The sequence below is a fragment of the Ambystoma mexicanum genome, chromosome 9, assembly GCF_040938575.1.
Source record: "Ambystoma mexicanum isolate Mex_15411 chromosome 9, UKY_AmexF1_1, whole genome shotgun sequence".
Taxonomy (NCBI): domain Eukaryota; kingdom Metazoa; phylum Chordata; class Amphibia; order Caudata; family Ambystomatidae; genus Ambystoma; species Ambystoma mexicanum.
In genome coordinates this window covers 442,851,278-442,868,079 of record NC_090931.1, presented here as the reverse complement: position 1 = coordinate 442,868,079, position 16,802 = coordinate 442,851,278, and the positions used below count along the sequence as shown (strand labels likewise).

Genomic DNA, 16,802 nt, shown 5'->3' with positions numbered 1-16,802 from the left:
TCTAAGTTTTAAGTCTGCAATACAGATGGGACTCATCCACATGCTGTACCAAGTGATTGCAAACAAATACATCACTCCCACTGCCAAGGTAGAAGCACATTTCCCGAACCTCTTCAAAGGCATAGGGAGACTGAAGGGGTACAAAATCCAGCTGCACATCGATAAATCGATAAAGCCCATAGTGCAACACTACCGAGGAATTCCCTTCAACATTCAGCATCAGGTAGAGAAGGAACTACTCGCCCTCATCGAAGAAGACATTATAGACCCGGCCTCTGGCCCAACCCCATGTGTCGTCCCCAGTGGTCCCAGTATCAGAAAAGGGACAGGAAGGACACATCAGACTGTGTGTGGACATGCGCGTGCCGAACAGAGCGATACTAAGAGAACACCACCAGTGGCCACACATCACAGATATGATGCACTTATGGAGCCAAGATCTTCTCTCTCTTAGATCTAAACAAGGCATACCATCAAGTGGAACTAGGGGAAGAGTCCCGCTACATCACAATCTTTGCAAAACACTTGGGCCTTTTTCGCTATAAACGTCTGAACTTCGGAATATCCTTGGCCGCAGAAATATTCCAGGAGGAAATCCAAAGTGATCTGTCGCATCCCATACTGTCTCAAATACAGCAACGACATCCTTGTCTTCGCCATTCGGAAGAAGTCCATGACGTGACGCTCATGAGAGTATACTCAGCCCTCAGCAATGCAGATCTGACTGTGAAAAAAAAAAAAATGCGCCTTCAACGGGACCACACTTAAATTCTTTGGACACATCTTTTCCGAGGAAGAGATACAACCTGACCCGACAAAATCCGGTCATTGACGGAAGCACCCTGCCCGACAAACACTGCACAAGTGGGATCCTTCCTAGGGCTGGCGAACTACTGCACACAATACTTACCCTTTTTCGCTTTCACCAGCACCCCACTGCGGACCCTAACTAAGAAAGACCACACTTTCATATGGGAGGAGGTCCAACAAAAGGCGTTTGACAAAATCCAGAGAGACATTGCCACAGCCATCTGCATGTCGTACCTCGACCCCAACCTGCGCACAGAAGTAACAGTCGATGCCAGTCCCATAGGATTGGGCGCCATCTTGGCTCAACACTCCGGCAGTGAACACGCAAAAAGGAAGATTGTGTCGTATGCCAGCAAAAGCCTCACTGAGGTGGAACAGCAGTGCTCACAAGCGGAAAAGGAAGCACATGCAGTTGTCTGGGCATGTGAACACTTCCTCCTATATGGAAAATCGTTCAATATCATCACGGACCGACTGGCCGTGGACACCATTTATGGGAATCCTACCGCACAGATGCCCTCTGGATCGCATGATGGGGAGACTGCATACATGAATACTGTTTTGGCATCATACACAAACCCGGCAAGGAAGAAAACCCAGAGGACTTTCTGTCCCACCACCCACCGCTTGGATCCCAAACCTCAAAGAACTGTGCCGATGGATACGTCAACTACGTCATCCATCACGCCATACGACAAGCTATGCCCTTAGCTGAACCAATGAAGTACACTGAGGATGACTCAACCCTGGCCCTCACGACTACCTGCATTCGGAATAGCCATTGAAAATCAGTGGAAGCCTTGATAGTGAACAACCATGCAATAGATGCACAACTTTTCAAAACACTAACATGATCCAAGGATGAGCTCTCTTTATCGCCCTCGTCCCTAATACTCAAAGGGGATCGCTGAGTACTGACGTCCTCCCTACACCAGAGAGCAATAGAGATTGCGCACGAAAGCCACAGGGGCAAAGTGTCAACAAAGTGAATGCTTTGGAGGAAAGTGTGGTTCCCTAGCATGGACAAAAGAATTGAGAGCACTTTAAAAGCCTGCCACATCTGCCTCAGCTAGCAACCACCATCATTCCCAGGACCGCTTCACATGACACTGCTCCCAGGTGGCATATGGGAGGAGGTTGCAATCGACTTCTTCGGCCCGCTAAGGTCAGGTGAATATGTACTGGTGGCTCCCGACAGACATTCGAGGTACCCAGAGATCCCCACCCTGGTCTGGATATTCTCTGCCTACGGTGTTCCGAAAGTGGTGAAAACTGACAGCAGCCCTCCGTTTACCAGCAACGACTTACGGAACTTTGCCATCTACATTGGATTCCACCACAGGAAGGTCATCCCACTGTGGCCCCAGGCAAACGGATCAGTGGAGCAGTTTATGGAAAATGTTAAGAGAGCCATCAGGATTGCCAACATCACACACAAGCCTATAGAACAGTCCCTATTCCATCTCCTTCAGGACTACCGGAACACGCCTCAAGACTCTACCTGGATGTGCCCGGCAGAACTAGTTTGGTCGCCCCATATGCTCCAGGGTACAGGGTGCCCTACGAAACCTATCCCACAGGGTTTAACCCACAGGAGTAGGGAGACACAGGAAAGGGACGACAGGGCAAAAGAAAAGATGAAAGACTACGCTGACTGCAGACTCCAAGCACGAGAAGGAAATCTGAAGGTGGGAGACCAGGTTCTCATACATACTAACACAGGGACACCCCACCGTTTGACCCGCAACCCCTCACCATCGTCAGCATGAATGGATCCATGATCACTGCGGAGAGAAAAAGACAGACAGGTGAAAAGAAACAGCTCATTCTTTAAGAAATCTCATGGTGGTCTTCCCCAGACAGAGGAGGAACAGAGCAAAGGGGAAACCCGAACCAGAGAGGAGTCGGGATACACGGGGATGAAGAGGAGTCAGAGGCAGAGGAGTGGGGCTCAACACCGAAGAGAGGCCAGCCCATGAGTTGACACTTTCCCGACCCGACGGCAAGCCCTGCCGCACCATGCAGCGGCCCAAACGATAGATTGAATAGATGGAGTAGGACAATGTTATTTTGGGGGGAGATGTAGCATCCTGTGTGCTACGCGCCCACAAGGTCATGTGACCGGACCTAAAGTGGCCACTGGTAGCACGGCAATAATGCAGTTTCAGTTTGACCACTATACTGTGTGGCTGTGTCTTCCTCCAGCGCGCGTCGCACTGCGCACATACAAGGCCGCTGAGACCCGGCAGGATTGAGTTTCATAGTTTTACTATGAGGATAGAAAAGGCCGTTCCTCTGTACTTATTTTTCACCCTTGATTCTTTAAGTATGTTTCTGCTTGATCTCAATGGGTTTCTTGGGTTGAAAGAGGTGAGTTGTGATTGCAGGAATTCTTCTCCCTGTCCATGCAGTGCTCTGTGAATGATGGTTTGAAGTGGATTATTTTCTTTGCAGGTAACCTAATCAGTGAAGGCTTCTCAATGCCAGGGTGATATGTTCCCTCTGGTTTATTCTTAGTATAAGTCTTGCTGCTGTGTTGTGTATGTGTTGTAATTTCTTGGTGAGGTAGTGGGGCCTTCCAAGGTATAAGCTGTTTGCATAGCATAATCTTTCCAGTATCAATGAAACGATGGCCAGGGTTCGGTGTGCAAAGCTTAGGTATTGAAGGGAAAACTTAACAAAGTGGAGGACACATCCGCATGAGGTGGGATTTAGCCCATGACTTACTACTACCCTGCATTATGCTTATATTCACGAAAGTGAGCAAGGCCTTGATTTGAGAAAGCCAAGTTATGTTTGCAGAAACATGTGTCATCCACTAAAGGCCATGCTTAATTAAAGCAATTTGAAATACTTCTTAAGACTTCTTTTTCTTTTTGTGAGAATCCTGCGGCGCATCAACAAGCGTAAGCTCACCTCATCATTGACATTCTGAACAAAGGAGTTGAGGGTCTCTGTCTCTGTAGATGCTTACATGGATGCGACCAATGAGCTAATTATGCAGCTACTATAACTAAGATCTCTCAATTTCTAACTATCAAACATATAACGGGTCGCGAGGTATTACCAGCAAAAGGTGTCAACCAAAAAGTCCCTCATCATCAGTCTAGGTATGGAAGGATACATCGGATTGATCATAAGTGGTAGAAGCATTTTCATATTATTGAGTCGACTTGTGGTTCCAGTGTAAATCAACTGTCCATGAGTATTTCCAGATGTGTTATTACTGTTGATGTTTCCGGTCTCGTATCCATTTCCGAGGGCCAATAGGGAAAAGTTTGTAGTTCATTGTCTTTGCGTGGGGTGAACAGTATTTGCACAAAACACATACACAAACACATCACAACATGCTGCACACAGCAAAACACCAAGAAACACACATTTGTAAACACACAACGTATACAACACAAGGCATGTATTGCAGTACACAAACACATGTACCATACAACACAAATACCACTCAACACACATACCATATAAGCAAAAACCACACAATGCACACAAAACACATACAAAAAGAAACTATGCACACATACTACACAATGGCATATCACATCACCCAATCCACATACCACACAATACATACACTGCAACATGAATGAAACACACACATCAAAAGAAATAATGCATACCACGCAATGTACACCACAATATACATACCAGGACACAATAGCCACACAATGTATATACAATGCATAAAACACAACACACATACTACAATAAACCATGACCATACTAAACCACACAACAAATATATAGAAGAATGCATATACCAGAACACAAAACATACATACCATAACACACCCATGAAGCACTAACCATAACTAGAGGAGTAAAATGTTGAATTTCTTCAGCCTAACTGGCATAATACATCATTTACAAAAAGCAAAAGTATTAATTTATTTTCAAATATGACTCGGGTATAATTGCTATAAAACAATCCTGCAAAAACGTAAATGTGGGATTTTCACCAGCAAAATAAGTAAAGCTCAGTGCAGCTGAGGTCACAAATGGCTGAAACCAAATAGGTAAAAGGGATTTTATTAACACAAAAGCCTTTCATATTAGAAATGGCTTTGTCCTTCACAGTTCACTCCCAAGGTCTTCAAGTACAAGGGTTGGGGAACTCCCCTTTATTGCACTTACTGTCCCTAGACAACAGTTCTGGGCTAGCAGGTGGTTTTGGGTCTCCACCACTTGCTGTGGTTAGTAGCCGAATTTCTCTTCAATTCCCAGAATCAGGCTTAAGGGTCTCCCTTCTGCAGTTGTCCTCTCAGCTCGCTCTTTTCTCTTCTCTCAGGCTTAAAGGGATGGTCTAGTAAAAAATTTTATTTAAAAAATAGATAGGCAACATAAAAAAAAAAATACTAGCATTCTCCGTTTTAAAACTTCCTATGTAAAATTTTGAGCTATTCAAGCTCAAAATTCGCAAAAGCAAGAACATGGACGCATCCATTTTGTGAAATGGAGGCCCTCCAGTGCTGGCTTTTGCTTTTGCGGCACCAAGGAAAAGAAAAGCCAGCCAGCTGTAGTAAACAAAGGCTACCGCTGGGTGGCTTTCCCTTCATTAGTGCTGTAGGAGGCGGACGGGGCCTGGAGACCAGCGCAGGTAAGCTGCAACTGAATCTCCGTAAATGCTATTTATTTATTTTTTTAAAAATAAGCACTAGCTGCGTTTTTTTTCTACGTTTTTCGGGCTGGAGGAGCCCGGAAAACTTAGAAATAAAACCGCAGCTTTAAAAACGTTGTATTTATGTTTGCCAGAAAATACAGCACACACACTGGAACCACACAAACACCCATCATAAAACAACCATACACGCACACCATAAATACACTCATGTGTGAGCAGCATGTGTGGAGATGAAAAACTAGCACGGCACATGTGGCAAATATGTTAAAAAAAACACAACCCCAAGAAAGTCCTTGGAGCAAAGCATGGTATGGCCTGACGAAAACTTGCATCAAATCCATACTTCTACATTGTCAGCGTGGAACCCATACATATATGCAAGCCGAAGGGGGTGCATGTAGCAGATATTGCACTTCTCAACGAGTGCTCTCAGACTCTGCGTGCTCCACTACTGTTTCACCCATTGCCACATTGCTTCAAACAAATGCATACCACTATTGATAAGCATACCAGCCCCATGATAACACCATTGTGAAATAACCTTACACAGCTACATATCTCCCTCTGTCCAGAACTGCTTTAGTCCCACAGCTACAGATCTCTCCCAACAATACAATCGAACTCCTCCAAAAGCACACACCTATAGGACATAGAGAAACATACCCATCACCCCCAGCGCTGCAGCTACTCCATGGAATACTCACCCAGGCACAGATCTGCCATAATATGACATCTGCTCTCTCGGGGTTCCTGGGACAGGTTCTATGGCTCCTTTCAGTAGTGGAGATTCTACGTCTGCTTGGAAGATCTGCTGGTGTTTCAGAGACAAGTTCTTGTGTCTTGGAGGATGATTGCGTGGTCATTCAAGGAACTCTATGCAATATCCTTCTCTTACAGTTGTTAGCACCCACTTGTCTGTTGTGATCTGCTCCCATGTGTGGGTGAATAGAGAAATGCAACCCCATAACTGGGTGGACATAAGAGGGGACCTGTATCTGTGAGTCATTGCTTATAGGGATATCCGAACCCCTAGTGGACTGGCTCCTACCCCTACTATGCCCTTGTCTGAACTGCCTCTGAAAGGAGAATTGGGAGGTTTGCATTTGCCCTTGACTGACATACCATGAGCTGCTTCCTGCACCTGGAAAATAACTGGACTGAGTTGATCTTGTTTATCATTGTGCATGAAAAGTGTGCCAGTTGCTATAAGTCCCTCTTTGTCTAAAAGGCTTGTTGGCAATTTTACCTACAGTTTTGAGGGTCTCGTGTTCTTTTTTAGCTGTTTCAAGGGCATCATCGACTACCTTCCCAAAGAGGATATTGGGCCATGTTGCAAGGTTGGCAGTAACACCGAATCCGGTGCCTGACTTCCCGATGCCACCGGGACATTACAAGTCCTGGCGGTGCAGGAAGGCAGGCACCGGATTCGGTGTTACTGCCTACCTCGCAGTAGTCCCATAGGACTTTATGGGAGTGGAGAGACGGAAGCACCAGCAACGGTGCTTCCGTGACGAATCTGCCCACCAGGGTGGCTGCGCCCGCAAGGGTCAGGACTGCCGGGCGCATGGGCCCCGACAGGCAGACGCGTAGTGTGGCGGTCTGGAAACAACCTTTGGCACCCTTGTTTCTGGACCGCCACACTTGTAATGAGTCCCATTGTCTTCTATGGGCATATTAAGGATAGTGACCTGTGTCTCAGACTTGTACCCTGAGTTCCTAAACCAGGTCTGGTGTTAATTAGTGTTCCCTCATCAACCACTGTCCCTGCTGTGTCTTCAGTGTCAAGGGAGCTTTTAATAATGGCATTAGCCACTTGTTTGCCCTCAGTTAACATCTTTAGGATTTGTGATCGCAAAGGCTCTGGAACCACACTAACCTGCTTTTCTACCTGATCCCACTGGGCTCTGTTGAAGCTGGCCATAAGGGTTGTGTTATTTGCAATACGCATTTGGTATGCTGCAGAATTTGAGCCCTTCTTCCCGAGTTCATACCTTTTTCTTTTACTCTCTTTATCAGGTGGCGCTTCGAAGGTAGCTAGTGGAGTACCGGCCCTTTTGCGTGTGGTTGTAACTACTAGGGAATCAGGTTTGAGGTGACCCTTATGAAGAGAGACAAATGAATGCATCATTCCTTTCTTCTGCCAGTCCCCATCGCAATGCTGCAGAAATGGCAGGTGCATATCACAGGTGATCGCTAACTCATCCCCACCACTGTACCACAGATGGGAGAGATAGTATTCGCTAAGATAACCCTACTGACCCTACCCTACAGGGGTCAAAGAAGCACTAAACCTGCAGGCTATCGAGAAAAGGAACGAGCTGTGATCAAAATGTCATCACTGCTGAATACTGACACATGTAGGTGCATTAGACATGAAGCACATATGCATCCATCACAAAGATACACAAACAATAGGTCCAAGTGAACTTGAAGAATATGCTTGCATCCATTAGGTTAGAAAACATATACTCTCTGATGAAACGCAAAGACGCACAAGAATACATGTAATGCTTGCTTATGCAGAACGCAACTAAAATGAGTGGCCATGCAAACCAAGATGGACGGTGCAGCCACATATGAATGAAGACAGTCGAGAAGCTTTGAGGTTGCAGGGTAAGCTGGCTCGCGGAGTTAGTGGAAAACCCAAGCAGAACTGAACAGACAATAAAGAGCATATGCTTACCAAGGTCTATGTGATTACTGCGACCCGCAGAAGTCTGACGGCCGAAAATGCAGACTTTTATTTCTTTCATCAACCCCCTTTACACCACATACATATCGGCAACTCCCCCATACTTGTATTATATCCCATATATATGTGGTGTGAGGGGGGGGGTAAAAAAAAAAGTCTGAATTTTCAGCAATCGGAATTTTGGAGGCGACATTTTGGTATATTTCCCTAACAAGGCTACACAAGAATAAAGGCCTGAATCAGCACCCAAAAGTACAGATTATAATGGTCCCCAGATGTGAGATACAGGCTTCTTAGATTAGTGAAGAAACAAGTAATATTGGAAGGTCAGATTCCCACCAACCCACACTTAATATTGAGAAGAAAAGTGGCTCGAACAAGTGTCTAGAGGCCAAAAGGCTGCAATAAAAGGGCCAAAATCCTCTTACAAGCTGAGTGGCGTATTCCAAAATGTGGTCTCCACACACGTGACCTAAGGTAGGAGAATAATGGGTCTCATTATGGACCCTGGCAGTCCCGTAATGAATGGTGCCGGTACGGGGCCGGCACCGTTCATTACGGGCTGCCTCATTACGAGGACTGCTGCGGGACCCGCTAAGGAATGCCTGGTCAGACCAGGCGTCCTTGGTGGATCCCGGTAGCAGTCTAGGATGCTAACAATGGGCCCGTCATTAACGGACCTGTTGTTAGCATCCTCCCCCTTCCCATTGAACCCTATGGGGCTTAAATGGGAATGGGGATTCATTTCTACCGGGTCCCAGAAAAGGGCAATTACCGGGTCCGCCAAGGTCTGCATGACCCGGTTATTGTCCTTTTCTGGGACCCGGTAGAAAATCATTACCGGCGGCAGCCATGCCCTTCATAAGGGCACGGCTACCGCCAGGGTCGTAATGATGCCCAATGTCTATTCATTAGAGTCAGAGAGAGACAGAGATCATCCTTCCCATCCATTTCCCAGTGCAGAATATACTAGGTAGTGCAATGTTGAAAGCTAAATGTCCAGACCTGTGGCCTAGAGAATCTGAAATGGTAACCTTACTGGGACAAGTAGCACCTTGATGTCGTTCTCACCACCCACATTCCATACGTGCCATGACTGAGTTCATCACGGTGCTGGTGCATCCGGCTTCCCCATTCCTAATGAGCCCTATGGGGCTCAATGGGAATGGGGAAGAATTTTTCCCGGTGCCCGGGAATGGGCCAATACCGGGTCCGGCAAGGCCGTAATGACCCGGTAATGGCCCATTTCTGGGTGCCAGAAAAAATGAAATACCGTCGGCAGCCTCGTGTACAGATTACATGTTTTCACCTGTTGCAACTTAGAAGGTGGTTCAAGGTGGAGTTCATACATAGTGCCTGTTCAATTATTTCAATAACCCCCACAAACTATACATAGTTGATTTCCTTAACCAACCCCTTCCAACCATAGGTATTTGTAACATGACACATCACTTATGATGTCATAGCCCTTTATAAGATGTTGTGAAGCTTGAAGTCGCTGAGAGCTGTAATTATTTGTCTAATGGTTGTGCTGTGCCTATTTTATATCGGTTTTGTTGAATTAAACAGGTGTTTGACAAATCTTTGGTCTCATCCGTTTTTTTGGCGTGGAATTTCCCCTGGTGCTTTCGAATCTATCCCTACTCCGAGAGCCACTCGCCGGAGTATGTTGAAGGGAAAAAACGATTTCCTCTTGTTGAGTTACACTAGACTTTCTTTGGAGTGTCTCGGACAATGGAGCGATAACTCCTGACTACCTTGACTCTTGTGTAATAATATCAGTCGGCGGCTGTGCTTGGGTAGGTCTTTGTGTATGAATGTTAGGCACAGAACTACTCTTGGTCAGCATGTTTGTGTTCTGAGATGTGTGCCGAAGGATGAGCAATGGACGCAGAGGTCTTCTGATGCACCAAGCCACCTGTTGAAGGGCTAGGTTCTGCAGCTGATTTGCCACTTTTCGGCAGGTGCGCCGAGGGGGTAAGATGTTTGTTTTTATGTTTCCATGCTTGTGGGACGCCTCCCCCGCAGAGCTTTTAGTGTGTGTGTGCTCTTATCACCAGCGGAGCCCTCCATAGCAGTGAGGGATGCCCGCATTCCGGAGCTGTGAACGAGCACCCAGGAGTATTCCATCTCCCGTTCGAACATCTCCCCGGCGTCACATATTGCGCTGGGGCTGTCATGTTCAGCCTCGGATTCCTCTGTGCCAGAGGGGTATTCCGATGATGCTTCAGCCTGCACCGTGTAGGCTGCCCAGCACTTCGACCACCAGTCTTTAAGGGTTTTCGGCCTGGTGGTCATGAGGGAGGCAGTGGTTACACATGTTGTGTGTGTCCTTGCAGGGTAACTTTTGGTGCAAGAGGACCAACATTTAAATGGAGTCCTCTCCATGATATGTGCCGGAAGACAGAGAGGCAGAGGGATTAAAGGGAAATGTGAATAGAGGCATTCTCTAAATGAGAATGTGAAATGTTATCTCCCCACGCCCCATACTGTGTAGGCCGGAGCCTGAAGGTAGGCTGTCGATGAAGTTGGAGGATGTCCGAATGGCTTTCCACTTTGTCGAGCTCCACTGGATGCATCAATCAAGGGCGTTGAAGCTAGCGATAAGTATAAATAAGCAATATTATGCTATGGATAATAAATAAATATGTCTCGGCAACTAATATTAACTATAGCGTGGAACCCCGGTGAAAATGCGACCAACACGATGGCTGAAAAAAACAATATGAGGACCTCGGCGCATGAAGGACCATAGGTACAGTACACGTCACAGTAGGGATAGTATTACAAACACTCTCTGTCGACGTCCCTTTTCAATTTAAAAAAACAAGTCATCGCACCAAACACTAGATGTCGGCATATGCAAAGCATGTGATTCTAAGCAGATCCACAAGCCTCAGGGAGATATATAAAAATAATTTGAGGATATGGGGGTCAAGGGTATTGTGTTTTACTTCATCTTAATTTAATAAGAGAAGATATAGAATTTTAAACTAGGGGACTTGGAATACAATCCCAGCTCCCATACGTGACGTGATCCTGGGCAAATCAGCTTATGCGATTTGGAGTGGTGGGCTGGGGCTGCCGCAGAATAGGCTGAGCTTTGGTCTATGGGCCACTAAGTTGTACGTGACCCAGGCCTAAATATGCCAGTCCCATGGGGAAATGAGTATAGAAGAGGGTATGAGGGTTTGAGGCATAAGGCGTTTGGGAGAAAGATGACTTATGTTTTAGAGGAGTTGATTATAAGGCAATGTAGCGCCATCAACTGATGAGTAGCAGATCGGTGGTTAGTTTTGTGAGAGGGGAGCTCAAGTGAGAATGAGGGAAAGGAGAAAAATATGCGAGTATCATTGCAAAAAGATATGAGAAGCCACAGTAGAAGATGAGTTTGATGAGAGAAGAGATATCGAGGTTGAAGAGGAGTGGACCAAGGACAAAACCTTGTGCGATACCTGCCGAGAGGAGTATAACGGATATGATCATAGAGACTCAGGGAATGAAAAAGACAGAATTGTTGAGGTAGGAAGCCACCCAAATGAGGACAGTGCATTTAAAAGTCAAAATGTGAGATTCTGAAGGAGGATGGGATGATCAACTGTATCAAAGGCAGCTGAGAGTTCAGGGAGTATGAGGATAGATGGCCTTGACATGCAGGTAGTCAGCAATGTGGTTGAGGACTACATGTTCAAGAACTGTGGAATGGCAAAAAAGGAAAAAAATGGGTCGATAGTTGCATTCAGAAGATGTTGAACCCTCATTTAAAATCAGGTCTCCTCATTTCAGGTCTTAAGTCACAGAAGTGATCCTTTTCCCAACTGCCCTTTTATATTTACAGGTGAATTCATGGATTTGCTCATTCATCTGGACTTTCAGCCCAATAAGAATAATATTATGACAGATCACTCTCATGTTGTGTTTTAGAACAGCGCGCTCAGCCTCATGCACCTCTACAGGAACTGATGAGTGGTAGAACTGCACCTATCTGACAAGTACACTGCAACAAAAATAACAGGAATAATGGAACAGCACATCTCAGCAGCATATACCTCACAGGAACTGATGATGAGTGGTAGAAGCACACCTCACAGACAAGTACACTGCCACATAAAACAAGGAATAATTGAACAGAACACATCAGCAGCACACACCTCTACAGGAACTGATGAGTGGTAGAACCGCACTTCTCTGACAAGTACACTGCCACACAAAAAACAGGAATAATGGAACAGCACATCTCAGCAGCATACACCTCACAGGAACTGATGAGTGGTAGAAGGGCCCACTCTCAGACAAGTACACTGCCACAAAAAACAAGGAATAATGGAACAGCCCACCCAAGCCATGTACACCTCTAGAGAAAATGATGTATGATAGATAAGGATACCTTATCAGCAAGAAACCGATGAACGATAGAATAGCCACATCCATCCCAACACTGACTAGTGCAAGATTCAGGAGCACACCTCAGCCAAGTACACCTTTATGACTTGAACGGCAGAGCATCAAAATGAAAGACATTTACAAGAGTGATATGTGACAGGGTAGCTCACATAAACCATACAAACCTCTACAGGAATTGCAACATGAAAGAACAGCACACCTCAGCCAGTTACTTTTTACAGAGAGCGAAGTCTTGATTGAGTATTGCTTGAGAAGACAACCCACTGCAGTCATTTAAGTAAACCTCTACAAAAAAGATGTTTAACACAATAGACCTTGGCTATTTAGACTTCAATAGATCATGAACAGCATCCTCGGGGCATGGCAACCTGTACTTTAGTGTGCTGTTTGGTGGCTAGGCCCTTCTTACCCTGGTTGAAGAGATCCATGAAGTCCAGGCTGCAATTCACTAGAGTCCTCATGCGAGTCAGGATGTCCGCCTTCACTACACCTTGCGGTTGAGGACCTACCTCCAGACCTAAACATTAAACAAATCAAAAAGGTTAATTGAGAATCTGCAAATGGAGATGGTTAATTAAACATCTTCTATTACCAACAGTAAGGGGAAATGAGGATTCTTGACCTCTCTGCCAGACTTATCTGCACAAAATGGCAGGAGAAATATCTCGGAATAGCAGTTTTCTTAGGAAGGTGCTGTTGCTATTGTTATGCACTGCCATGCATTAAAACCCATCAAGGAGTTTAAGGTGGATGGGGTATTTTGCCTAATACCAGGACTCTGCGACATGGAGGTGGCGAGAGTATCCAAGACCAAGTGATGGAGAGAGTCAGGCTGTCAGCCTCTGGGGATTTGGTCACTGCTATTGCACTACGAGGGCTGCCTTTGCCCGGGACTAGTGTGTCTAAGGGGCCCCAGAGACCCCTAAGAGGGGTTTTTCCACAGGATAAAGAAGCATAGAGCTTCAAACTACAGTCCAGGGCTCAAAGAAGCAGTGCAAGTGGCACTTTAAAACCCTATAACTTTATGGAACTATGAGATACCCTGGCAAAGGATCACTAAACTGTTAAAACACAGAAACGGAGGGAGACGAGAAAGAAAAAGTCCTCCTGTTGTTCCCAGTTTTGTATTGGCATCTTTTTTTTAGGTCGGCCCAAACCTATCACTGTTCCTGATACATATATATATTGTTTTGTTTAAATCTAACCAGGTGTGCCTACCTCAGACGGATCACACTCCGCCTTTTGAAAGTTCACATTTCATGCATTACTGTACCACGGGTAGATAGCTTCATGAGGCTTTATATTGCTCCTGATGGCTCATATGTTTGTGATGTTTAATCACTATGAGACAAGTGGATGCAAATTTAGCAACTTCAATGATTTTAGTAATCCTTTCACAATAACAACTTCCTTCGTCAATAGAATCGCCAAAATGGGCCATAAAGTTCCTCATGTTGACCAGTATTCAGTGGTAAGAGATCAGTTACTAGAAACATCAATGTATTAACTGACGCCATTCTTGCACACATCGCAAAACCTTGCCTGGTCACACAGGAGGCAGAGGCAATATAATTCGACAATTACAGCACGGAACAGAGTACCAGTACTATAGGTTGGTTTTATTTGGTGCGTTCTCACTCTACACCTCAGTATAGCACCAATCGGGTATACCAGCTACACCAGTCACAAACTTAGAATGTTTCTGTGAAAACATATTTGTATTGAACAACTATCTGTTACAACTTAATCAAGGTGTCGCCATTGGAGCCAAATTTGTTCCATCCTATATCAACTTATCATCGGTCCGTGGGAACTAAACCATTTGCAGATCACACCTGATTTACTGCTAACCAACCTCATTAAAGACTTTGGGCCTCATTCAGAGTTTGGGGCAGCAGCAAAAGACACTGAAACAGGCTAGAGTTACTCTCAAGAACACCAAAACCACCTATAAGAAATGTGCAGTCCAGAGGAGAAGGGATGCCCCAACATCTCGCATAGGGGACAATGTTTGGCTGCCTACTAAACATAGCCATTTGAAAGGTCCAAAAAGGTTCCACCCAAAATATATCCGTTCCTACCCAATCGGATCCTTGATCAATCCCGTAGAGGTTAAATTGAAGTAACCGTCTACCTTACGAGTGCACCCAGTTTTCCATGTGTCACTGTTAAAACCTGTTCAACCCGGGAGTCCATAGCTAGACCACCTCCGGTAACAACTCAGGATGAGGAACCTGAATACGAAATTGTAGGGAACCAGTGTACATGGGGAATCCAGGACACTATCAATAATGTCAAGACACAAGGCTACCCATGTGCAAGAGACAGTACCAGGTGTACACTTGATTGACCACAACGCTCAAATAGGGATACCATCCACTTCATCACAGCTTACAATTATCAGAGCAATGGCATATTTGATATCTTGCACAAACTCTGTTGTATTCTTCAAATAAGACATGCTCGACAACCTTAACTTGTCAATCTAGACAAGACATCACTTACCGACAGGTAGTGACTCTTGGCGACAAGCTTTGACCTATCTATCTGCAACCAACAATTTTACAAACATGGCTACCAGAAAAGTCCCAAGGGAACGAGGGTTTGTAGAAATGCAGAACCTGCAATGTCCCCCCATTATGCAGAAACAAAACTCTTACCAGAACAACAGCAGTCATATGCTTGCGATAGAAGCATTCACCAATTGCAATATCTATTTTACTTATCTATGTGATTGAGTGAACACGTGGCAAAGACTACACAGGAAATATCTTTCATCCATTACAAAACAGAATTTTGGAACACCAACTGGCAGTTTGGATTAATGACAACTCCTACTTTTTGGCCATACATTGGTTGCATTTACCCCCACTGCATCTTTTTATACATTGGTTGTATTTACCCCCCCCACTGCATCTTTTTGACATTGAACAAATACCACCTTTTAAATGCAGTCAACTCCAATTGAGACGAGTGGCAGCAATTAAAATCCACCAGCTTCAAGCGACTCAAAGGCCAGTCTGCCTTGCATCCAAAATGGAATCGCTTAAATACAATAATATACTATTGTATGCATACCTGACTGGTGTGAACTAGCGTACATGTTCTCAGATTATTTAAAACATTTTGTATAAATTACAAGATTTACGGTTTTTCATATCAAAACCCACTAAAGCAATTTACCATCAAGTTATTTGAGTAACATTGGATAATCATATGGTGCATCACGAGCAGCCGGAATTGCATACCACACCACTGCATCTTGACCGTTTAATATGAATGTCATACCCAGAACAGGGAGAGGGACATGCAGCTCTCTCCTGTGCTGCTTTAACTAGTGCAGATGCATCTCCCTCCCCCTCCCCCCACCCACATATGTACTCTACCAGGTTCTCAGGAGAGGGCAATTAACAGTACTAACATGATTCTAATCAAATAACATCATAATGTGTTCTCCAGTGCAACATGAGGTGGAAAAGACAGGCTCTGAAAGTCATTTTAAACGTGCACTTGGATTCATTTTTTTTTCTCTGTTCACTGTGTTAGCTGGATGCGAAATCTGCATGCCAGGAAATGAGTAGATACAGTTTCTAAACCGTATAAACCAAGCCATTGTTAAAAGAGGAGGATAGATTATTGTGCAATTTCATTGGTGACACGTCACCTTAAGGGCTGTAACAGAGGTCTCTTGGTACATTTCGGGGAGGAAGAAAGGCAGAGGACATTTTGCACAGCTCCGGGGAAGACTTGGCTGTTTCTATGGGGTTTCATGATTGAGAGATATTGTCCCAGTCCATTCCTGACTTTCCCAGGCTGGAGATTCCAGTCAATAAGCACCGGCTTGAGAGACCGCAGATCAGAACTGCATGTCCTCGCTGGGCTGCCTTGAAGGAAAGCCTTGAGCCATTTAAAGAAAGCGACCAGTCCGGGGAGTTCGCGTGCTAAACAGCTACAATTCGCTGCTAATTATCTTGTATGAAAGTGAGGGTGCGGTATGTGCATGAGACCTATTTTAGACAGGCAGTGTAGCGATAGCTTTTCACAGTGTTCAAATGACACATTTTAATGTTGCCAGCTGAAGGCAAAACAAACAATGTCATTTTTCTCTCTCTTGTGCAAATATGAAATGAAATTCGTAGTGTTCTTGCATTTTGTCTTTCTCATGTTTTTATTTCAGAGAGGATTGTCTCACGAATGGTAATGTATCATTTTAAAATGAAATTGTGATAACACAGTCTGCCTAAGAGTATTCTTGTTTCTGTT

General features: G+C 45.0%; 1 protein-coding gene across 4 annotated transcripts in view; it reads right to left on the bottom strand.

Moving 5' to 3' along the window:
- The window catches only part of LOC138488157 (N-acyl-aromatic-L-amino acid amidohydrolase (carboxylate-forming)-like), a 304,572-nt gene that overhangs the window by 47,061 nt on the left and 240,709 nt on the right, over positions 1–16,802 (bottom strand). For all 4 annotated transcript variants that reach the window (XM_069614944.1, XM_069614947.1, XM_069614945.1 and 1 more), the window contains exon 5: positions 12,949–13,056. In XM_069614944.1, coding sequence (XP_069471045.1) covers positions 12,949–13,056 — 108 coding nt within the window. The remainder of the gene's footprint in view (positions 1–12,948; positions 13,057–16,802) is intronic.